Raw genomic sequence first — 24432 nt, 5'->3', positions numbered from 1 at the left:
CGGCAGGCCGGATTTGTGCACATCCCATAATACAACTGTTCGCATCGCATCCCATAATAGTATGATGACACTCGGGATGCCATTGCGAACATAGATGCGAACAGAAAGTTGAAAAAAGTCCAAGGCAACTCTTCTTATGAATAAAAAGTCTTTATTCTATCTTGGCTAGTTCAAACACTCCAACATGTTTCGGCCTAAGCCTTCATCAGGGACAATAGATGCCAACAGGTTAGCTAAAAGTTTAGCGTCGCCAGCGAGGGGTACGTTTTCGAAATCCCTCCAGGCCTGAAAACTTTTCTAGGGGGAAACACTGTACTGTATTCTCTTTTTGTGGTCTTTTGTTCGGTAAGTGAATAGTTTTCAGGTTGCTGTGGTTGTTGTTTATCATCCACAGAATGATGAGATTGAACAGTCTGTGTTCACCTTTGACATCTTCTACGCACTCACACAGAAGATCTGCCCTCGCACAGACATAGAGGATCTCTTCAAGAACATGTGAGTTTTTTTTAGAAGCTGTGCTCACTCTCGTCTTCCCCCTTTGCACCTTCGAGTCATAATGTTCTAAAACCTCCCGATGTGGTCAGTAACTCAGCTGCCCGTACCCATCTGTCTCCACAGCGTAGATTGCATTTTATCCCTGTTACCTTGTGTGCTAAAATAGAATGATGATTTGCACTGTTAAATATTCCCCCTAGTGTGAGCCGTGAGCTACTGCGTCTTGCTGGAAATAAATCAGGACAAACGTTTTTCTGCGCCTGCTGTACTAACGACGTCTGGACGGCCTAACCCGCTTCCACAGTTCAACATTAATTACGACAACATTTCATAACAACGTTATCAAGAGAGTGATGATTAACATGTTTAAGGCTAAAAAGTGTAACAATGTGTGTGTGTGTGATGATCCCCTTCAAAACAGCTGTTCTGCTTTCTCATTTTAACTGACTGACTGTGAGGGTTTTTCTATTCTACGTGAGAAGCATAACGTTTTGTTTTTCTAATTAATTCCTTTGCAGCAATGGGGACAAAACTGATTATTTAACCGTAGACCAGTTAGTCAGCTTTCTGAATGAAGTAAGCTCTTTTATCATTCATTAACTTCTCTCTGTGTGTTTGGCTTGCCCCTCCCCCTCCCCGAAGCTCCTCCCCCCTGTCCCGCTGTGGGTAGAAGTTGCCCTCCGGCACCAGATCGATCGAGCATCGTTAAAACGTCTTCCTCTTATTAATCAGAGGGTACAAAATATTCAACTGACTTTCAGTCAGCCTGCAGGGGGCAACTTCATCCAACTCCCCCCCCCCCCTTTTTTCTGCATGCCCCCTCATCCCGTTGCCCCCCGTTACCCCCCCTCCCCCGCCGCGGCTTGCCTCCCGGTGTCTGATTGGTGTTGCCATGGCAACGGGAGGGTAGAAGTTTCTGTCCTGTTGCTTCTTGCTCTGCTCATCTCGCTTCCTGCTGTGTGTGTGTGTGCCGTGGCCGTGCTCTTTTCCCAATAGCCTCCGCTGTGCGCTTGTGCGTCGGCTGCTTCCCCTATTCTGTGCATCACGCCTTCAGGGACCCACCAATATTCTGTGCATCACGCCTTCAGGGACCCACCAATAGAGCCAAAACTCTAGTTAAAACTAAATTGACCGGTATTCAAGCCTGGCTGTCTGGGTGGTCTTATATGTATTTTTTTTTTATGTTAATGTATCATCAAATAATTGCTGCTTTGACCTTTCCAACACAAAAGCTTCATTCCCTTTCAGCAAACACTTACCCACTACACCCCCCCCCCCCCCCCCCACCCTCCTAGCTCTGCACCTGTTAGTGTGGTTCACCTTATCTTGTGAATATGTCACAGTGAAAGATGTGTATGGTACGTCCTGTCTAGACCCGTCTAGTGTTCTCTATTCAAGGCCATATTGATGGAGCTATTAAACTATGAGTGCTGCTGATTCAGAATAACTGGCCAAGGCACTTTGCTGCATAAAAGCTTGGTGTGACTCCAGAGGTCACCTGGTCTCAGATCAGCGGCCGAGTCGTTTTGCTGTATAAAAGCTCGGTGTGACTCCAGAGGTCACCTGGTCTCAGATCAGCGGCCGAGTCGTTTTGCCGTATAAAAGCTTGGTGTGACTCCAGAGGTCACCTGGTCTCAGATCAGCGGCCGAGTCGTTTTGCTGTATAAAAGCTCGGTGTGACTCCAGAGGTCACCTGGTCTCAGATCAGCGGCTGAGTCGTTTTGCTGTATAAAAGCTCGGTGTGACTCCAGAGGTCACCTGGTCTCAGATCAGCGGCCGAGTCGTTTTGCCGTATAAAAGCTTGGTGTGACTCCAGAGGTCACCTGGTCTCAGATCAGCGGCCGAGTCGTTTTGCTGTATAAAAGCTTGGTGTGACTCCAGAGGTCACCTGGTCTCAGATCAGCGGCTGAGTCGTTTTGCCGTATAAAAGCTCGGTGTGACTCCAGGGGTCACCTGGTCTCAGATCAGCGGCCGAGTCGTTTTGCCGTATAAAAGCTCGGTGTGACTCCAGAGGTCACCTGGTCTCAGATCAGCGGCTGAGTCGTTTTGCTGTATAAAAGCTCGGTGTGACTCCAGAGGTCACCTGGTCTCAGATCAGCGGCTGAGCGGCTGAGTCGTTTTGTTGTATAAAAGCTCGTGTGACTCCAGAGGTCACCTGGTCTCAGATCAGCGGCCGAGTCGTTTTGCTGTATAAAAGCTCAGTGTGACTCCAGAGGTCACCTGGTCTCAGATCAGCGGCCGAGTCGTTTTGCTGTATAAAAGCTTGGTGTGACTCCAGAGGTCACCTGGTCTCAGATCAGCGGCCGAGTCGTTTTGCTGTATAAAAGCTCAGTGTGACTCCAGAGGTCACCTGGTCTCAGATCAGCGGCCGAGTCGTTTTGCTGTATAAAAGCTTGGTGTGACTCCAGAGGTCACCTGGTCTCAGATCAGCGGCTGAGTCGTTTTGTTGTATAAAAGCTCGGTGTGACTGCAGAGGTCACCTGGTCTCAGATCAGCGGCCGAGTCATTTTGCTGTAGAAAGCTTTTTGTGACTCCAGAGGAATCGGTCCCTATGACAAAAATAGTGGACTATTTAGTGTCCGAATTCTCAACTGTTAGTTTGATTCACTATTTAGTACCACTATAAAATACCCACAATGCACAGCGATTTCTAGTGAACAGCGAATGTACCCTACATTTTTGTCAAAACATGCAACATCAATACTACCTGAGGACATCTCAATCTGCTCGCGAGCTCAGTTGTTTATGTGATCGTGGGCGTGGATTGCTTGCGTCACACACAAATACCCGGCGCATCTGGTGATGCAATGATCTCCAGGAAATAAATCTGTGTAGTGTCTGAAACTCATTTTGATCATTTCCCATATAGTTCACTATATGATAAACACTATATGGGTAATAGTGAGTGCAGGCCCGCTCCAACCCATTACGCAGAGTACGCAGACTGCGTAGGGCATCACGTGACTGAGGGCACCAAAAAAAAAAAAAAAAAAAAAAATTTTGGTGCCCTCAGTCAGGCCACTCACTGAACAGCAGGCCAGGCGCCGCCTACTGGTTTACTAGTGGTTTTATTACTTTATTCAGGGTGCATCTCATTGTAAAATTGGACTCGGCCCAAATTGGGCTTCAAACGGCCCAAATTGGGCTTCAAGCGGCCCAAATCTGGCTTCAACTGGCCCAAATCTGGCTTCAACTGGCCCAAATCGGGCTTCAGACGGTCCAAATCTGGCTTCAAACAGCCCAAATCTGGCTTCAAACGGCCCAAATTGGGCTTCAAACAGCCCAAATTTTTCGCCGCCGCCCTTCGGACGCCGGCACGCACGTCGGCCTGTATCGGCCTGGCCTGCTTGGTATCTAATGCCTGGCCTGAATTATGATCCCAGTCCGCCCTGCTTGCATGTACAGTTTAACAATCACTTGTTTGCTGACATGTACAGTAATTCTAACAATTGTTTGTTTGCCACATGTAATGAAATGTAAGATACACTAGTATCGTTCATAATTAATGATTTTGCAGTCTTTCGTTTGACAGTTATTGAAAGTTTTACGGGGGGGGGGGGGGGGGCACCACAGAACAATTACGCTTAGGGCACCCAAATGGCCAGGATCGGCCCTGAGTGAGTGAGTGAATGAATGAGTGAATGATTCTGAACATGGCTCTGGTCTCAGATCAGCACTGCGCTTCATGTTGGGCCCTGCCGGTCCTTTCTCCCCATGTCGCATTGTCACGCTGGGCTTCCCGTTGTGTGTTCCTTCTTTGTCGTACTTTGTCTGTGAGCGGGTGAAGCAACCTGTGTTTGTAACTACATGTGTGTGTACAGACAGCTTTTGTGTAGATGACTCTCTGTATGTGTGTGTGTGCGTGTGTGTGTGTGGGTGCGTGTGTGTGTGTGTGTGTGTGTGTGTGTGTGTGTGTGTGTTTGTTGTTCCGCAGAACCAACGCGACCCCAGGTTAAATGAGATCCTGTTCCCATTCTACGACCCCAAGAGGGCCATGCAGATCATCGACAAATATGAGCGAGACGCAGAGCTGAAGAAGAAAGGTAGGAGAGAGGTGTGGGGGGGGAAACAGGAGGCAAATTGATATTTTAGGCTGCACTGCCCCCTGCCTGTGAAACTTGGGAGCTACATCACACCGACTAGACCAGGGGTGGGCAATTTTTTTTCCCCTGAGGGCCATACTGACTTACATCAAGTAAGCGAAGGGCCACGCATTGGAGATTATTCCTGCCAACAAGAGTCTCCCTATTTTTAACCCTCTCTCCCGTTGTGATTGGTAGTTTCTTGTTGATCTCCTGATATAATAGTGAGACAAATCCAACGGCTGTAGCAGATGAGATTTATTAACATAATTCTGCCTTTTATTGCGTTTTCGGGGGTAATTTTGTTTTTCTTTGAGTCCGGCCCTGGGGCCGCATTTTGCCCCAGGGCCGCAAGAAATGACTGTAGAACAGTCATTTCTTACACATGATATTACTTTGAGCCTTTTAGTCATAAGGATTATGTAAGGGATAATGTATTGTGAGCCGGTGATTACTGGCGAAATAATGACCGACAGGTGAATGATTGAGCCCGACGCGCAGCGGAGGGCTTAATCATTCACCTGAAGGTCATTATTTCCAGTAATCACCGGCTCACTATACATTATCCCGCTTAGAACATGGCCTACAACTAAATTATTTCAGTAATCTGACAAAAATAATTATTCAAATAGATTTTTTAATAGCGTTTTCAACGACAAAGCGGTTTCATTCGTAATTGGCACACAAGACACCACAGCTGCAACTGGTTGGCCTAATTAGTAGTGTCTGCAGACAAAATGCTCTTATCAACTGATTAATCCAGGTGTGGGAGAGCAGTGGTCGGTTGTCGAGAAATAATGACCGGTGAATCTTGTTGATTGACCAATCAGAATCGAGTATTCAAGAGAGCCGTGTTCTAATGAAAGATATTCCATATTCCAGACTCAAATGCTATAACAGGAGTGGAGTATTGGCCAGAATGACATGAACATTTGGACACTTATTCAGCGGGTATCTTGCATGTTGCGTTCAGGTGCACTGTAATTTTTTTTTTTTCTTTTTTTTTTTGCAATTCCATCGTGGGCCACACAGGGGCCCGTATTTTGCCAATGTGTGGAGTAGACCATTGGCATCGTTCTCTGCAGGCAAATTGTGGTTATTTTCAACCAGGGCCTTATTTTGCTAGTTTTTGCCATGGTGCAGACTTTATATACCTCTCAAATACACATAATCTCAAAACAGATCAAGCCAAAAAGTGACCCTCCTTGTGGGGATTATCACACCCATTTTCAAACTCGACCTTCATTGTGATCTTAACTACACACCTGTAAAGTTTCATGAGGTTGTGACGCCATCGCGATGACAAAAACTGTCCACAGACAAGACATGTAAACACCTGGCAAAGTGCTCTGTGGTAGTTCTTCCTGCTACAAAACAAACAGAGACGCTCAAATAATTTCTCAGGACTGTGGGGGCGTGGTCACATGACGTTCTATCTATATGAACAGTATGGCGATGCAGCATGTGACACATGCACCTCCCCCCAAATAAATAAATAAATTTCGAGAGAGAGATATTTCTTTGATTATTATTGAAAATCGGCCCAAACCTAACTTATGGTAAATGGTAAATGGTCTGCATTTATATAGTGCTTTTATCCAAAGCGCTTTACAATCAGTAGATAGTCTACATTCACCCATTCATACACCAATGGCGGCAGGCTACCACGCAGGGTGCCTACACACCATCGGGAGCAAGGAGGGTTAAGTCTCTTGCCCAAGGACACAACGACAGCAGCTGGGAGGGAGCGGGGATCGAACCGCCAACCCTTGCGTCATTGGCCGACCCGCTCTACCTCCTGAGCTAAAGCCGCCTGAGCTAAACTTCCCCCCTCCTCTCTCTCCCCAGGCCACATGTCCAGCGACGGTTTCTGCCGGTACCTGATGTCAGACGAGAACGCGCCCGTGTTCCTGGACCGGCTGGAGCTGTACCAGGAGATGGACCAGCCGCTGGCGCACTACTTCATCAGCTCCTCCCACAACACCTACCTGATCGGCCGCCAGTTCGGAGGCAAGTCCTCTGTGGAGATGTACCGCCAGGTGCTGCTGTCCGGCTGCAGGTGGGTCCTGAAGCAGGGTTTTGGGTTACAGGCACGGTGAGAGACAGATACATGTGCGAGGGTGCAGATTACACACACAAAGTGACTGCGTATGCGTAGTTTAGATTAAATACGATGAGACTGTAATGATCCACATGGTGAAGCTGCGTATACACTAAGTTTTATATTATATATTACATGTGAATGATCTATTATGCATGTGTACTATGCATTAGTGGATGTCTGCTAGGGCTGGGCAATACTGTATATCCATATTATATTGCTATATATCATTTTATGAGACTTGATGCCTTCTTAGATGGTGGATATTGTAATACGGTGATATAGCATAAGTGTTGGTGATATTTGATTTTGTCCATGTGGCCCAGCCTGTGTACTGTATAGAGAGCCAAAGTGAACGTAACTTCCTGCTTCAGCACTGTACCAGAGATTTTCTTCCGCAATTCATTTTCCTATAGACATTTCGTAAAATGCTTATAAAAATAGTTTTACTTGGTCAAACCAACGGTTCAGCTACAGTATATTTAGAATCGGGAGAGACCATAGATAGAACATTTCACTCGGACCAAAACTTTAAAAACAACATACCGGTAGAACAAATATTTTCTTTAAACCCGCATTTTTTTTTTTTAAGTTTTGGTCCGAGTGAAATGTTACACGGTCTCTCCTGTTTCTAAATATATCTGTACCATTTGGTTTGAACAAGCTTAAACTATTTTTTATAAGCATTTTAGGAAATGTCTATGGGAAAATAAATGGCGGATGAAAATCTCTGGTACAGTGCTGAAGCAGGAAGTGAGTGACCTTCCACTTTGGCTCTCTAATATGTGTGCAGTGCACTCCAGTGAAGGGTGTGTGTGTGTGTGTGTGTGTGTGTGTGTGTGTGTGTGTGTGTGTGTGTGTGTGTGTGTGTGTGTGTGTGTGTGTCTCTGTGCTGTCAGATGTGTGGAGCTGGACTGCTGGGACGGAAAAGGCGAAGACCAGGAACCTATCATTACTCATGGCAAGGCCATGTGCACAGACATCCTGTTCAAGGTGAAAACACACACCCGTGCACACGCACGCACACACACACACACACACACACACACACACACACACACAGACACACACACACACACACACACACACACAGACACAGACAGACGCACATGCTCCACTCAGTTCACACAGTTGCGAAGGAGTCTAGCTTGGCTGCTATGATGTGATTTCATGATGTAAGTCTGCCCCCGTGTGTCGATAGTATGACATTGCATCCGTCCCAGCTTATTCCTCTACCTCCTTTTCTTCTTCTTCTTCTACAGGATGTCATCCAAGCCATCAAAGACACAGCATTCGTCACGTCAGAGTACCCCGTTATCTTGTCCTTTGAAAACCACTGCAGGTAGGTGTGCACTTTGTCTGAGCGATCAAACTTCTGGACATCTCCTCTCCATCAGGGGTTTTCGCCCCTCCTTCCCCATCCCATAGACACTCAAGTCAACAATTGAGCCAATATAGGCTGACATTGCTGTTTGACATACTTCACTCTACACCAAATACATTAAAAAAAAAAAGGTCTGTTTGACTGCATTTATTAGGTTCTGGCTCTGGGAAAGTGGGAAAAACAGTCAAATTCCCCCAGAAATACTGTATCTCTGAACTATCTCTTCGACCAAATCACACACATTTAGGCTATTCTATGTGATCGCCTCTTGATATCTCATGTAATAACTCATGACGTATTCTTTCACTTCCATTCGCTGAGCCTCCCCTGAAACTGTTTGGAGCCCCACCCCGGGGAGGCCCACCTCTGCTCTATATTGACCCTATTGCAATCACTGAGAATACAGAAATATTTATACCTCACCTGCAATATTTCAAGCATTGTATTTCAGGAAAACACATGATTTTGCTGATGTGTGTGTGTGTGTGTGTGTGTGTGTGTGTTTGTGTGCGTGCGTGTGTGTGTGCGTGTGCGTGTGCATGTGCGTGCGCGTGTGCTTCCGTGCGTGTGTTTTACAGTAAACCACAGCAGTACAAAATGGCCAAGTATTGTGAGGAGACCTTCGGGGAGTTCCTCCTCAAACTGCCTCTAGAGAACTTCCCGGTTGGTACTCGCTTCCTGATCAACAGCAGCTGTTAATCGCTCTCTGAGTTTTAGCACTTTTGAACGCTAGTCGTCCATAATGAAAACGTGTGGCTAGATGTCAATTAGCTTGTATGCTGCCTTGTTTTCTCTTGTAGATTGAACCTGGGCGGCCCTTACCTTCCCCAGACCACCTCAAACGCAAAATCCTCATCAAAAACAAACGCTTGAAACCGGAAGTTGAACAGAGTACGTACACAGCTCAGCCCGTTCAGTTGTCCCTCATACAGGTTGGCTGTCAAGATCTATGGAGAAACCATCTCGTGTTTATTGTGTGTGTGTGCGCGCGTGTGTGTGTGTGTGTGTGTGTGTGTGTGTGTGTGTGTGTGTGTGTCATATAGAGCAGCTAGAATCCTTTAAGAAACACATGGAGGCAGGAGAGACCAACACCCCTGCCATCATACTGGGAGAGGAGAACGAGGAGGACACAGACAACGGTCAGCTATCTGACAGTGTGTGTGTGTGTGTGTCTGTGCGAGCATGCGTGTGTGTGTGTGTGTGTGTGTGTGTGTGTGTGTGTCTGTGCGAGCATGCGTGTGTGTGTGTGTGTGTGTGTGTGTGTGTGTGTGTGTGTGTGTGTGTGTGTGTGTGTGTGTGTGTGTGCATACTGCATTTAGAATTCGCCTTTTTCGTATCTTTTCTTTTTCTTTGTTTTGATCTGAACATAAAAATAAATTTGCACAAAAAAGTGCACAAAACAACAAAAGGAGCTTTCAAAAAGGTGTCTCGAGCTTCATTTAGTTCACATGTGCATGATATGAAAGTATTTCAATGAATTGGCACACACATACTGTACCTACTTCTTCATGATGAACAACTGGGCCTCTCAAATGTAGTCATTTCCCTGTAGCATCACAGCTTTTCACAGCTTTCACAGCTATTTTCCCCTAGTAAATGGAGAATGTGGATGTCTTTATCGTCACTCTGCGTGTCCTACAAACAGCGGTACAGCGCTCACTGCTTCTTAGCTTAGCGCTACAACGGTACAGCTGCCTACTCCCATTCAGTCGCCCCAAAGTACACACATTGCAACAGCGCCAGAAACACTCACATGTACATGTTGTGACTCGTGTACTCGCCACGCCATGAAATGATCATCCAAAGTGACTGGAAACGCTCATCTTCAAAGTAAATCCACACACCCAGAACTAACAAAGATTACCCAAACTAACCAAGAGTAACTGACGTTACTTCCTCGTTTGCCATGAGGCGCGTGCGCTCTACTGACGACTGCACACAGCTCCAAAAATGTTGGCGTATCCCTTTAACACACTGTAATGATACAAAGACAAATGTGATTTAGAACAGGTCTGAACAGTGAGCACACTTAAACTAATTAAAATGACCTTTAGGGCAAGAGAAATGCTTAGAATAAGGGAGAAAAGCTGAAAACAGAGCTGGCTGTGCTAGCCTGTGCTAGCCTGTGCTAGCCTGTGTTAGCCTGTGCATGGAGGTTTTGACACTTTCCCCCTGTGTCTCTTTTTTTAAGGTAGTAGTAATATAATAATAATAAGTAAGTAAAGTAATATATTGTGTATCGAACAATTGAATGAATTAACTTCCTAATGTCTGCGGAAGTTGGATCAAGGTTAATTTGTGTGTGCGTGTTCGTGTGTGTGTGTGCGTGTGTGTGCGTGTGCATCTGTGTGTGTGTGTGTGTGTGTGCGTGTTCGTGTGTGTGTGTGCGTGTGTGTGCGTGTGCATCTGTGTGTGTGTGTGTGTGTGTGTGTGTGTGTGTGTGTGTGTGTTCGTGTGTGTGTGTGTGTGTGTGCGTGTGCATCTGTGTGTGTGTGTGTGTGTGTGTGAGTGTAGGAGAGAAGGATCCTGAGGACAAGGAGCTGAACTCGGAGGCTCCCAGCAGTCAGTCAGAGGAACCCAGTGAGAAGGAAGCCAACAGCGTGTCTCAGAGTAACGCTGTCGGCTCGGCCAAAGAGGAGCGCACCAACAGCATCAAGACCACCAGCATCAAGACCCACAGCATCAAGACCCACAGCATCAAGAAGGTGGGCTGGCCCTTTGAGGATCGCCTGGGCTCTGAAAGACAAGACAAGACAAAATACTTAAAACCATATAGACCTTCGGGGCGTCCGGGTAGTGTAGCGGTAGATTCCCTGTCTAACAACGCGAGGGGGCGCAGGTTCGCATCCTCGTGTTACCTCCGGCTCGGTCGGGTTGTCCACACAGGCACGATTGGCTGGTGTCTGCGGGAGGGAAGCCAGATTGAGGGTATTTGTCCCCGGTCGCTGCACTAGCGCCTCCTCTGGTCGGTCGGGGCGCCTGTTCGGTGCGGAAGGGAACTGGTGGGAATAGCGTGATCCTCCCGCGTGCTACGTCCTACCCGTGAAGCTCCGCGCTGTCGGGTGAAAAGAAGCGGCTGGCAACTGTGCATGTGTCGGAGGAAGCATGGCGCTAGTCTCGGCTCTCCCCAGATCGCCAGAGGGTGGAGCAGCGACCAGGGAAGCAGGGGGGAAAGTTGGCCAAGTACGATTGTGGGGGGGGGGGACATAGACCTTCAGTATGCCTCTGGGCAATTCAATCATCATATCGATGTGTTGTTGAGCAAGACACTGAACACTGAACATCTATCTACTCAGTCACCTTGGATGAAAAAAGACAATTCTCCTCCTCCTCCTTTGCTGTCACTCTGCCCTCGCCTACATATTTTTGGTCACTCTCATTAGGAATCAAGACTGTGACAGTTTGGCTTCGATAGCCACTCAAGCTTTGCTAACGACAATCACAGTTGCAGTAAACTAATGTATAAGCTAACACAATATACACCACAATATACACCACAATATACACCACAATATACACCACAATATACACCACAATATACACCACAATATACACCACAATATACACCACAATATACACCACAATATACACCACAATATACACCACAATATACACCACAATATACACCACAATATACACCACAATATACACCACAATATACACCACAATATACACCACCAAAACGTCATTTTGTAGGCGGCTGCTGGCGGCAAATGTTCCCGCCCCCTTTTATGGGGGAAAACGCAAGCCTCTCCCCGTTGACGTCAATGTAAAATAGCACTACCAAAAAAACTATAGAAAAATAACAGAATCAATCTCGTTTATTAATGACCTCAAAACACCATGACATGACAATATATTACAACTCGGCCGGCCACACAATGCACAAGATACATGGGAAATATGACTTTGACCCATTAAAATCATGTGACTCATGACCCGTCTCTGACCTAGTTCCTGTGTCCGCCTGTTGCTAATTTAGTCTTCCGACATTAAATGCTGTTGTAGTGGAGCCCAGCGTCGTTGTAGGCTACTTGGCTCGGGGCTGTAATGTAAAAATGTGACATGAGTCATAGGGGTGCTCCGATCCGGCTAAGCCACGATCCGATCCGATTCCGATTCCTGGGGTCACGATCCGATTCCAGAATCGATTCTCGATTCCAACGATTCTCGATTCCAACGATTCTCGATTCTCGATTCCAGAATCTAGAATCGATTCTCAATTATGTAGTTTTATATTGCAATAACACACAAAGGTAAATCTAAGACAAAAAATGACAAATGTATTAATGCTGAACTTCAAATTCAACTTCTGAAGTATTACAGTCAGGGCCTAAATTCATTTTGCAAACTAGGGGGGAATTCCCCCCTTATGTTCTTCAGATAAGATGGATTTATAGGCTGGGAGGGATCTGTAGACTTTGAGAAGGATTTATAGATTTTGGGGGGAATACATTAACCAGAGTTCTTAAGTGCAAGAGGTGGTGGCACCGTGGCAGTACAGTACACAAATGACATGAACATTTGGACACTTATTCAGCCGGTATCTTGCATGTTGCTTTCATGTGCACTGTAAAAAAAAAAAAAAAAATGTGTGGTTCTAAAGCGAGAACAGTACCTTACTAAGGTTAATAAATCCTTTATTATGCACTTATTATGCTTTTTGCAGGTACCGGATCTAAAGCGAGAACAGTGCCTTATTAAGGTTATTAAATAATTTATTATGCAATTTATTAATATTACCTATTAATTAACGCTTATTAATAGAACCTTAATATAAAGCGTTACCCTTATTTCTTTCCTTCTCAAAAAGACAACATAAGTTGTGTCTTATTTCCAGGTGGCTGAGGATGAGGTGACGGAGATCTCCGAGGCAACAGAAGCAACAGACGCCACCGACGTCTCTGAGGCATCGGACCAGGACAACAACAAGAAGGTAAAGCACCTCCCCCCCTCAGTGACCTATATAGATTATGACTGTGTGAAACATAACAGATAACGCTTGTGTGTGTGTGTGTTGTCACCTGTGCAGGTTGAGGAGGCAGCAGAAGACCTCGAGGAGGCTCTGATAGCCCAGTACACCTACGTAGGAGCCACCACTAACATCCACCCCGTCCTCTCAGCCATGGTCAATTACGCACAGCCAGTCAAGTTCCAGAGCTTTGACGTGGCAGAAGGTACGCTTGGTGTTGAGTCTTCTGTCTTTTTGCACCTTTTTTTTTGTCTTTACCGTGATCATCTAGATGATGTTCTTCCTAAATAACGCGGGGAGATTTGGGACCAAGCTATTCACCTTATGCAGAAGAGACCGTCTGGCTTGAGAGACTAACAGGAAGTGTAAATGCAATCAGAAGTTCCGATTGTATCTACACTTCCTGTGACTCATAAACCTAGTCTGGCTCATAATGTGAGTCCGACTAGTTGGATAGACTCAGGTGAGTCAGACTAGTTTGAGCAGGTAAAACAGCCGGCGTTTTGAACAGGAAGTCGTGATACAATGGCTCAAGTGGGCGTGGCTGCATAAGGTGAATCCACCTGTATACCATGGCTCAAATACTGTTTAAAAGTTCAATGACGATGACAACACAGTTCCTTCTCATGCAAAATACTATTTGGTAACAATTCATAGAATAATGACGTTGATTCTCAATCATTTCAGATTGGATTGGATATAAAATAGGAGAAAATCTTTTGAATTACAATTAAGGAAATGCACTTTCTGAAGTGATTTAAGTCACAAACAATGGCTTTCTTCCACCGTCTTTAGCTGTTAAAATGTCTGTGTTGTTCCAGCGGTTTTTCACAGGATGTTGTGGGGGCATCTTTATGCTTCTGACTCTTGCTCTCCTTGCTATGACTTACTTCTCTTGATGGTTGTAGGAATTATGGATGCACCGATATGAAAATCTTGGCTGATACCGATAACCGATATTAACATTGCTGTTATGGTCGATAACCGATATTTACCGATGTCGATATGATCTCTATAAAAAACAATTTTTTTTTACTAATAAAATTTTGTACGTACTGAAAAACACATGTAAACACTGAATTTGAAAAAGTCATGCATTTCTTTATTTCCAAAACATTTGGAAAAGCCCATAAACCATAGATTTACCGCATTGTTTCCTCTCAATGTGACGATTTTGGCTGATACCGATAACCGATATTATCATTGCAACATCGGACCGATACCGATATGTTAAAAAATTACTAACATCTGCCGATACCGATATGATTGCCGATATATTGTGCATCCCTAGTAGGAATTGCAGCTTATTTCTAGTTGTCTACTGTTTGTGTCTTTCAGAAAGGAACATACACCATAACATGTCATCTTTCAACGAGTCCGTGGGCCTGGGCTACCTGAAGACCAACGCCATTGAGTTTGTCAAGTATCCTCTGACCTGCGCTGAACTCATACTCTGTTGCTTTATGTAGCTAGAAAATTGAATTGCCATACGCAGACACGGAAGCTTACAGTGCTCCTATTATCTGCTCAATGCTTCTATTAATTATTAATTAAGTATTTTTGATCTGATCAATGCAAGGTAGATATAATATATATATATAGTTTAATCCCCTGTATCAGAAAATCTTAATTATTATTCTTTTATTTATTTCTTATTTTATTGTTTTTTTGTGTGTTTTAAAGTCCCTGGAAACCAGAAATATTTCTTTATTATTTAGCATTTTGAGTTCATCACATCACAGGAACCTATGTTAATAAGCCACCAGCCAAATTTGAACGATGATGAACGTCGCAAAGTATATAAATTTAGGTTTGACACTCATGGCAAAAGTAATGAGGATCTATTCGATTTTAGAGTGTCCTTTTTCCCGCGGACTGTGTGGGCGTGTCCACAATTCTCAAGCGCGAGAGGAGCAGGGGAGGGGGCGAGGGGGCGGTTCCAGCGGCAGGGGGCGCGAGGTTGAAATGGACCAATCAGACACGGAAATAGAGCAAGACAGCCTATCAAGATGCAGCTCAAAGCGGCTTTCACATGCCGCCGAGCGTTTCATGATGTGCACGTATCTCAGACCTCTCTCCTCTGCTCCGAGAGGGAGAGAGGAGAGAGAGAGATAAGAAGGAAATAAAGTGTGTGTGTGTGTGCGTGTGTGTGTGTTCGCGCGTTGCTCCCTATGGTTGCTCCACGCAGCGCATAGGTACTGACTGACGGTCATCTGTCTATCTGTCTGCATGCGCGCGCGCGCGCGCACACACACACACACACACACACACACACACACACACACACACACACACACAGCAGCAGCGCCGCAGCAGGCAGAGGAGAGAGCTCTCCCTCTCAAGGTTCCAACACACCGCCGGCGATAAACTCGCAGATAGACAGATAGATAGATAGATAGATAGATAGATAGATAGATAGATAGATAGATAGATAGATAGATAGATAGATAGATAGATAGATGTTGGTTCTTAAAAGAGCCTTTGTGTTGATGCAATGCGTAGTTAGCTAGCTGCAAAAAGGTGTGGGACCACTAGAACTCTGAAGAGAGATGGAGGCAGAATGTGCGGGACTGCGGGTTGCGCGCGTGTACAAAGGTTATATAGAGCTTATGACGTCATAAGCTCCTGCATTTTAGCACCTCGCGCACTGCTCTCTTCAATGAGGAAGTATCTTGTAGAATCTTGTAGAAAAGTGTCGATTTTAAGGCTTTGGGTTGAAAGTAATGCATAATAATTTCGGAGGCATATAATTACTAACATAAGACCCTAAATAACATAGTTAGAACGTTTTTGTGGATTTTGGTTTCCAGGGACTTTAACTTTATGCATTTAGGTCACGTAAATTAGAGACGTTTGGCGGGTCAAAACCAATGTTTATCAGCCATATTTGTTTCCACTTCTGCTGTCGGAAAAGAACACTGGCCTCTAGAGGCCAGTGTGCCTTTGGACTGTGTGAGTAGGCTTTTTCCACCCCGCACACACACACACACACACACACACACACACACACACACACACACACACACACACACATGCGCGCACACATACATACACACGCAGTCCCTTCTCTCACTCTCCAATGGGACTGCTGGACCCAAGCTGTTCCATGCTAAAAATAGTCCTGCGGTCTCTTTGACGTGCACACACACATCTCGCACGCACGCACGCACGCACACACACACACACACACACACACGCACACACACACACACACACACGTGCTTGAACACATGCCCTCCCTCCGTCTTTTTGAAATGTTGTTATTTTGCTGAACGTCAGCGCAGCTACAACAAGCGTCAGATGAGCCGTATCTACCCCAAAGGGGGCCGGGTGGACTCCAGTAATTACATGCCTCAGATCTTCTGGAACGCAGGCTGCCAGATGGTCTCCCTCAACTTCCAGACCCCAGGTACCACAGCACGCAACATGGGACTTCTGACCCCGTACACACATACAGTACAGTACACCCATACACACACAAGGTGGGCACATGTAAATGCAAGCACTCAGCCAACCACAAGGTGTCGCTCAACTTTCTGAGCCAGGTTACTGCTGCACACGTACCTCTGACTAAACACACACACACACACACACACACATCAAAGGCATCTCGGGTGGGGGGGGGGGGGGGGGACTCAACTCATCCACCACCGATGTGTAGCACCCACCATAGTGATGCACGGCAACCGGTTAGCGCCAGAAGGACTGAAAGAGCCAATTAAGTAACGAGGGATGTTTTACGTGACTGGTAGCACCACTTTGCAAAGTTGGAAATGTATGTTTCTTTCTTTCTTTTCCCTTTTCCTGTCTGAGTGTTTTTGTTTTTGTTTCTTATGTTCTGAAAAACCATAAAATAAAATATTGGGGGGGAAAAAGTTACGAGGGATGATTAGGTGGCCATGATGGAAGGGATTTAGCCAGGGCTCCGGGGGGTGACACCCCTACAAGCATACATGCAAGCATACCCACACATAGAAAATGAATCATCACATCTACAGTATGTGCTGACCTTCACAGCACAGGATCATTTCACTGTAGCCATGTATGTTATTTGTTGCTTTTTTTTTTTTTTTTCATATTTAAAATTTTTATAGAACACAAACAAGACAAAACAGACAAACAGGCTCAGACACAGGGGAAAGAAAGGAAAAACAAAACAAAACAAAACAATATAATCAACTTTACAAAGTGGTGCCGCCAGCCACCTAAGGTTCTTATGTTCTTGTAAACGATATACTTGGGATTTCACTCAGGGGGTCTATGAGAAGCCAGCCGGGCGAGTCACCCGTCACCCCTAGCCTCGTTGAGGTAGACCAAAAACGGGTCCCAGATAGTCACAAACTTTCTAAGTGTATTGGTTCTCAGGAACCTAAGTCTCTCCATGCGTATAACAGAGGTCATGTCCGTCAACCACAATTGGAACGAGGGTGGAGAGGGAGATTTCCATTCCTTCAGAATTTGTTTTTTGGCTGTTATTTGTTGCTTAAGCATCCAATGCAGAATTTTGCATCGGCAAACCATGATGCTGTGTCTGACCATACTGTAGTGTGTGTTTTGCGACATAAGCTCCACCCTGTACCTCACATTGTCTCACACAAATATATATATATATATATATATATATATATATATATATATATATATATATATATATATATATATATATATATATATATTTTTTTTTACCTTTATTTATACAGGGGGAGTCTCATTGAGAGCAATGCTCTCTTTTTCAGGAGTGCCCTGTTCACATTCACGCACACATTCATACCTGGAAGCTGACCAGTACAACCACAGTCTGATCTGCTGGCCACTGATCAGCTCCACTGGAGCGGTTTGGGTTAAGGGCCTTGCCTCAGTGGTGGTAATGAGGGAGGGGCAAGCGCTGCCTTTTCACTTTCCTCCCCCAGATTTATCCTGCCGGTCCCGGGGATTGAACCGACGACCTTCCGGTCACAAGCTCGCTTCTCTAACCATTGGGCCACCACTCTACACACTATATACAGTACACACGGCCTGTGGAGACTGAACACATACAGGAGTTGGTTTTTAGCATAGCATAGATAGACCGTATAAATATGGGCGTGGCTACCGTGATGTCACCCATTGGTTTGTGGACCTCCATTTTGAAGCCTTAAGTTTGGCGTTTGCACCGTCGCCATCTTGGTCATTTAGAGCCAGAAGCCACGTCACTCTGGTCTGGGATCAGATCTCTGGACAGACCTGACCTGACAATGACGCCCCAAAGGATATATAGAAATAGGTTCTATTCAAAAAGTGTTTTCCTATAGACATAACGATACCTCTCTCCCCATTTTACCATCTACAGTAAGTCTTTTGTCCCCATGAATATCGACCGTAGGCCTATTCCAGATCTGCTGGAATTCCCTTTTCTTGATCACTGAGATCAAATTGATTTGGGAAAAAAGCTACAGTAGCTTTGATGTACAGTAGCAAGGTACTTTTATTTTGGCATGTAGCCTGTAGCTTAGCTTGCTACATTTCGCTGCGGATAGCTTCAAAGTAGTGACGCTAATGTAGAGTAGCTGGTAGCTTAGCTTGCTACATTTTCCAAGTAGCTTGCCCAACACTGTTGTCTCTTTTACTCGAAATTGGACATTTACAAAATGAACATCAGGCTGTATTGAAGAAGGCTTCAAACTAAACTCATTAGGAAAGTGTTTACTATGGTCAAAAATCAAGTGAGAAGTAGGGTCATGGTTTTCCCATTGACTTCCATACAATCAGACTTCTTTTTGTAGCCAGTTGAGTAGCCAGCCCCCTGCTGGCCATTAGAAAGAATGCAGGTTTAAGTTACTTCCGCTTTTTTCTTCAGAAACGGAGCTACCCCCTTGTTTTCCTGCCTCTGTACGCGGTTTGCATGCTATCTTGCAGCATCGCTCTCTGTCCATGCATGCATGAACCTGTGTGCACTGTATAAGCACACACACACACACTCCTCTTTTTTTCTGTTCATCTCTGTTTTCCACTCTCACACTCACACACACACACACACAAACACACACACACACACACACACACACACACACACACACACACACACACACACACACACACACACACACACACACACAAACACACACTCCTCTTTTTCTCTGTTCATCTCTGTTTTCCACTCACACTCTCTCTCACACACACACAAACACACACACACACACACACACAAACACACACACACACACACACACACGCAGAGTGAGTGACGCCTGTTGGAAGACAGCTGCTGCCCCATGGCTGGAGGCGAGGGGGTCGGACCATATGGCCTGCTGGGAGTGGGCATGTGCAGGGCTGGAGGGGGGGCGCCCGAGTGATGGAGGGATGGATGCTTAGAGGAGAGGAAGAGAGAGATGTCAGATGTCACTCTCTCTCCCTCTCTCTCTCTCTCTCTCTCTCTCCCCCCCCCCCTCTCTCTCTCTTTGGGCCAAACGAAAGCCCCACGTTACAGGGACCCATACGAAGGAACTGAAGCGTTTACATGGACAATTTCATTTCACTTTTGTGTTGGTTTGGATTTGATGTTTGTGTCGCTAATGTGAACTGCTGCAATCAGTGTCTCTCTCTCTCTCTCTCTCTCTCTAATAATTCAAGTAAGCTTTATTGGCATTAGAAACTCATATTGCCAAAGCAGTACAGAAAGTTAATACATGTGATTATACACTAGTATGCAAATAACAATGATGGTTTAAAAATACATGCTACAGAATGCGCTGGGATGCGTCATCAGTGATGTTAGCTGGGGTCATAAGGTGTTTCGGGTCTCTCAACATCGCCCAGTAGACCCACGAGGCCGATTAAGACCCCGACTCCGCGTCCCAGAAGCAGCCGCTCACGGATCAGCCTTCCCACTCTGTCTGCAACGTTGCCCGCGGAAGGGTTGATCACGCCCAATCCGCTGCAATAGTTAGTGCTACACCGCAGTATTGTAAGACCATTCGGTGCATGGAGGGTCTAAGGCCCTGTGTGGGTGACTCCAGGCCGGGCTCCTCCTACGTCTCACCAGACCCTCCCGGGGAAAAGGCAATCCTACCATGGGCAGAGAGGACGCCTCAAGAAGGCCTGTGCGCTGCACGTCACTCGCCTGCGGCGAGCACCTTGCTCTAGCCTGAAGGATGTACTGTACTGATGTACTGTACAATACAATACAAAGCATTAAATGACAATAGCATTCCAGTACATACAGTATAAAGACATGGGGAGCTGTCACTCAAACATTTGTCGATGTTTCTCTTTCAGTAGGACAATAATTAACAATAATAATTACCCCCTCTCTTTCTCTCTCTCTCTCTCTCTCTCTCTCGCTCTCCCCTTCTCTCTCTCTCTCTCTCGCTCTCCCCTTCTCTCTCTCTCTCTCTCTCTCTCCCCTTCTCTCTCTCTCTCTCTCTCTCTCCCCTTCTCTCTCTCTCTCTCTCTCTCTCTCTCTGTCTCTCTCTCTCTCTCTCTCTCTCTCTCTCTCTGTCTCTCTCTCTCTCTCTCTCTCTCTCTCTCTCTCTCTCTCAGATCTCGCCATGCAGTTGAACCAGGGAAAGTTTGAGTACAACGGCTCCTGCGGGTGAGAGCAGTGCTCCGCTTCCTCCCCCTCCCCCTCCCTCCCCCTCCCCCTCCCCCCCCCCCTCCCCCTTCCTCGCCGCTCTCCAAAAGCTCATCAATTAAAGCGTGTCACATCTCATTAGTGGTTGCCGGCGGCGACCGTAGCCGTTGTCCCGCCCCCCGGGAGCCAGCGAGAGCTCTGGAGAGGCGAGCTCTTCGTCTCCCAGGCTCTCCGTCACCATCTATCTCCTCCTCCTCCCCTCTCTCTCTCCATCCTCTCCAACATGGGCCCTGAGGGCAGACATTTCACCGCTAATGCAGGAAATCTCATAAGGGAGGAGATCACTGCTGTCGCAGACACCCATCTTTGCTAATGTCAGTCTAATGGGGCCCCCGGTTTAACACACACACACACACACACACACACACAGACTCTCATGCACGCGCGTACGCGCACACACACACACACACACACAGACACATATATTGTACTTTATTCCCAAAAGACAATTATAGGGCGCAGTTACATAAAAATGTCTCTATGGGAGCAACATCTTGGATAGATAGATAGATAGATAGATAGATAGATAGATAGATAGATAGATAGATAGATAGATAGATAGATAGATAGATAGAAAAGGTACTGGAGCACACATGAGTTGATGATGTCTGATGAAGACACAGTAGTGTCGAAACGTTAGTTGAATAAAAACTTCATTATACACTTGATCTGTGTGCTCCAGTACCTTTTGGATTACATCCAATTATCTATAACATATATATACCAGTTTCCCCTAGAAAATCTTTCAGGCCTGGAGGGATTTCGAAACGTACCCCGACCGCAACGGTGGGGGCCCTCGCTGGCGATGCTAAACTTTTAGCTAACCTGTTCACATCTATGTTCGCAATGGCATCCCAAGTATCATCATACTATTATGGGATGCGATGCGAACAGTTGTATTATGGGATGTGCGTTTCCCAGGCGTATTGTGCACGCTGGCACAATACTCCTCAAAGCAAAATGCTTATTGTTTTGAATGATTTGGCACCTTCTATTACTGTCAACACCAGTATTGTTGCATTGTAATAATATGCCATAAAGGTTTATTGAAATTTTGGGGAGAGCAGAGGGAGGGGAAATCTTTAAAACAAATCTTAATTGTTTTTTTCTTTTCTTTTTTCTTTTTTGCAATTTCTTAGAGCCGCCAACTAAAGCTTCGGGAGCCGCCAGTGTCTCGCGAGCCGCGCAATGAGGAACTAGGCTATAGATAGATAGATAGATAGATAGATAGATAGATAGATAGATCGATAGATAGATAGATAGATAGATAGATAGATAGATAGATAGATAGATAGATAGATAGATAGATAGATCAGATTGATTGATTTCCCCCTCCCCCTCATTTCCTTTCCTTTTCATACTTGGACAGAAATTTAATTGAAATGAATGAACAATATGTAGAGTAACTGGAAAATAAAAAATATTCTATTAAGTGTGTGTGTGTGTGTGTGTGCCTGTGCGTGTGTGTGTGTGCATGTGCGCGTGTGTGTGTGTGTGTGTGCACGTGTGTGTGTGTGTGTGTGTGTGTGTGTGTGTGTGTGTGTGTGCCTGTGTGCCTGTGCGTGTGCGTGTGCGTGTGTGTGTGTGTGTGTGTGTGTGTGTGTGTGCCTGTGCGTGTGTGTGTGTGCATGTGCGTGTGTGTGTGTGCATGTGCGTGTGTGTGTGTGTGTGGTGTGTGTGTGCGTGTGTGTGTGTGTGTGTGTGTGTATCAGGTACCTGCTGAAGCCGGACTTCATGCGGCGGTCTGACAGGATGTTTGACCCCTTCTCAGAGACGCCTGTGGACGGGGTCATCGCCGCCACCTGCAGCGTACAGGTCAGCGGTCAGAGGTCACACCAAGAGGATTGACGATGTTTTAACAACTCTTTTTAATAGCTTTAATGATGTAGCTCTTATATTACAGTTACAATATTGTTTTTTGAGTTATTCATTTATATATCTTCAAAATATAGAATAATAAATAAATAGACTCTGGGACAGACCTACTTTTTTTTTTTTCGGCTTCCTGTACAGCGCGGATCTTCCGCTCGGGACGTCCACTTCCGCTCACCGGTGCCTTTTAAAAACATACATTGCGTCGCTTTTATTTTGAACTAGGGATGCACGATATGGATTTTTTTCAACCGATACGATAATCCATAAATATCTGCTTGTCCTGGCCGATAACCGATACGATAATCGATAATTATTATAATAAAAATATATATACTTTTTTTTTTTTTTTTTACCTGAATTTTATGCACACCTGGGGTTAAAAAAAAAGGCAGATGTAGTGAGCATATCTCTGACCTAACCAAATCTTAGTGACATCACTGTGAACACAAAACAAAGAAAGCTTCTGATATAATATGATTGTTTTAATAAAGTGTATCACTCAATTATAGTCAATACAAAAATAAAGGCTTTGCAGATAAAACCCAATGACAAAAGGCATAGTAATTTAGACTCTTATTGTCATGTTACTGATCTGTTCAAATTTTGCATTGGTGCCAGTTCTGTGAATGGTAGCCTGGGCCCAATGAATGGGGCATGCACTATAAACCATCTGTGTCGTTTCACTTTTTACTGAAAAATGCTGCCACCAGATTTAAGAAAATACACTATGTGATGTTGACTGATGCTTTTTATGTAGCCTAATGTGCGCGACTGCGCCTTTGTTTTCCGTATTATTGGCTCTGTTATGGCTGTGTCCAGCAGCTGCAGTAGCTAGCTCAACTCCAAAGTTCCTTTGGTTTATAGTGGGACTCCCGGCTAGCGCGTTAGCTTAACGTTAGCGTGTTGTTTTTGGAGTTAAATACACAATCCCTGGATGTTTCATTTCGGGTAAAGGGGTTTAGTTTCGTTTATATATGTTTACGCCAGCTCTGTGAGTATGATTATGAAGTGCTTTTGCGGGGCCGTTTGATTACAAGCAGTTTGTCTGCCAAGCGGGCGAGCCTGAAGTGTAGGCCGCGCTACGAGCTAATGCTAACCCTAACACTTGCTAACAACAACAGCTAACGTAAACGACAAACAAATCCGCTGCATCATCGGCAGCTTTGGTTTAACGTAATGCCAGCTTAGACGTTTCACCTCCTCTCGGAACCCATGCGGGACATGGATTGCAAATTACAATAGTGTTGTGATCATGTGAAACTGTGAAAACATACTGGCAGCAGCAGCAGCCATGTTTGGCAAGGCAGCGCTGCCATCGCAGCTGTGATGTCACGAGCGTGCGACAACTATAGCCAATTCCAATGCAAAAACAAAGCCTGATTATCGGCCGTTAATTTATCGGAAAAAAACGAAATTATCGGAATAATAAATAATAACACAAAATGACCATATCGGCCGATAAGTTATCAGTCCGATAATTATCGTGCATCCCTATTTTGAATGGTAAACGTAAAAATTTGTATGTATTCACTAACGTTCTGGACCGGAACTCTTATATTTGCCGGTACAACAACAGAGCGGCACTGCGCGGAGGCTGTACAGGAAGCCTCAAAAAAGGCACGGCTGTCCCAGAGTCTATTTACGTGCTCTGGCTTCCCAGATTGAACGGAGATTAGATGGAAGCGTAACATGGTGATGAACAAAGCCAATGAGATATATGAATGCTTTGACAGACTTTGTTCCTGTAATTTTGAAAAAACAAATACATAAACTCAGCTAAATTACAGCCTAAAAAACATTGTCCAGTATAGTAGGTATATTGTCAGATTTATACAGTGGGTAGTTTTATGTTTATATGTCCTAGCTTTCCTGGAAATGTCAATAAAAACATGTCCAGCTGTGCTTCATTGGGTG

At 45.3% G+C, this 24432-nt stretch overlaps 1 protein-coding gene across 1 annotated transcript in view; it reads left to right on the top strand.

Annotated features, from left to right (window-relative positions):
• plcb4b (phospholipase C, beta 4b) overlaps window positions 1–24432 on the top strand; it is a gene marked incomplete at its 5' end in the record, with an annotated part of 85110 nt that overhangs the window by 35338 nt on the left and 25340 nt on the right. Inside the window, 16 exons of the mRNA XM_083642905.1 lie at window positions 395–495; window positions 1014–1071; window positions 4430–4538; window positions 6426–6636; window positions 7578–7671; window positions 7941–8020; window positions 8641–8725; window positions 8863–8953; window positions 9106–9201; window positions 10577–10767; window positions 12903–12998; window positions 13095–13239; window positions 14373–14457; window positions 16319–16443; window positions 20553–20604; window positions 22356–22458. Coding sequence (XP_083499031.1) covers window positions 395–495; window positions 1014–1071; window positions 4430–4538; window positions 6426–6636; window positions 7578–7671; window positions 7941–8020; window positions 8641–8725; window positions 8863–8953; window positions 9106–9201; window positions 10577–10767; window positions 12903–12998; window positions 13095–13239; window positions 14373–14457; window positions 16319–16443; window positions 20553–20604; window positions 22356–22458 — 1722 coding nt within the window. The remainder of the gene's footprint in view (window positions 1–394; window positions 496–1013; window positions 1072–4429; window positions 4539–6425; window positions 6637–7577; window positions 7672–7940; window positions 8021–8640; window positions 8726–8862; window positions 8954–9105; window positions 9202–10576; window positions 10768–12902; window positions 12999–13094; window positions 13240–14372; window positions 14458–16318; window positions 16444–20552; window positions 20605–22355; window positions 22459–24432) is intronic.

Source organism: Poromitra crassiceps (assembly GCF_964638095.1).
Source record: "Poromitra crassiceps genome assembly, chromosome: 9".
Classification (NCBI taxonomy): Eukaryota; Metazoa; Chordata; class Actinopteri; order Beryciformes; family Melamphaidae; genus Poromitra; species Poromitra crassiceps.
Note: the sequence above shows the minus strand (reverse complement) of the source record. Positions and strands in the feature narration are given on the sequence as shown.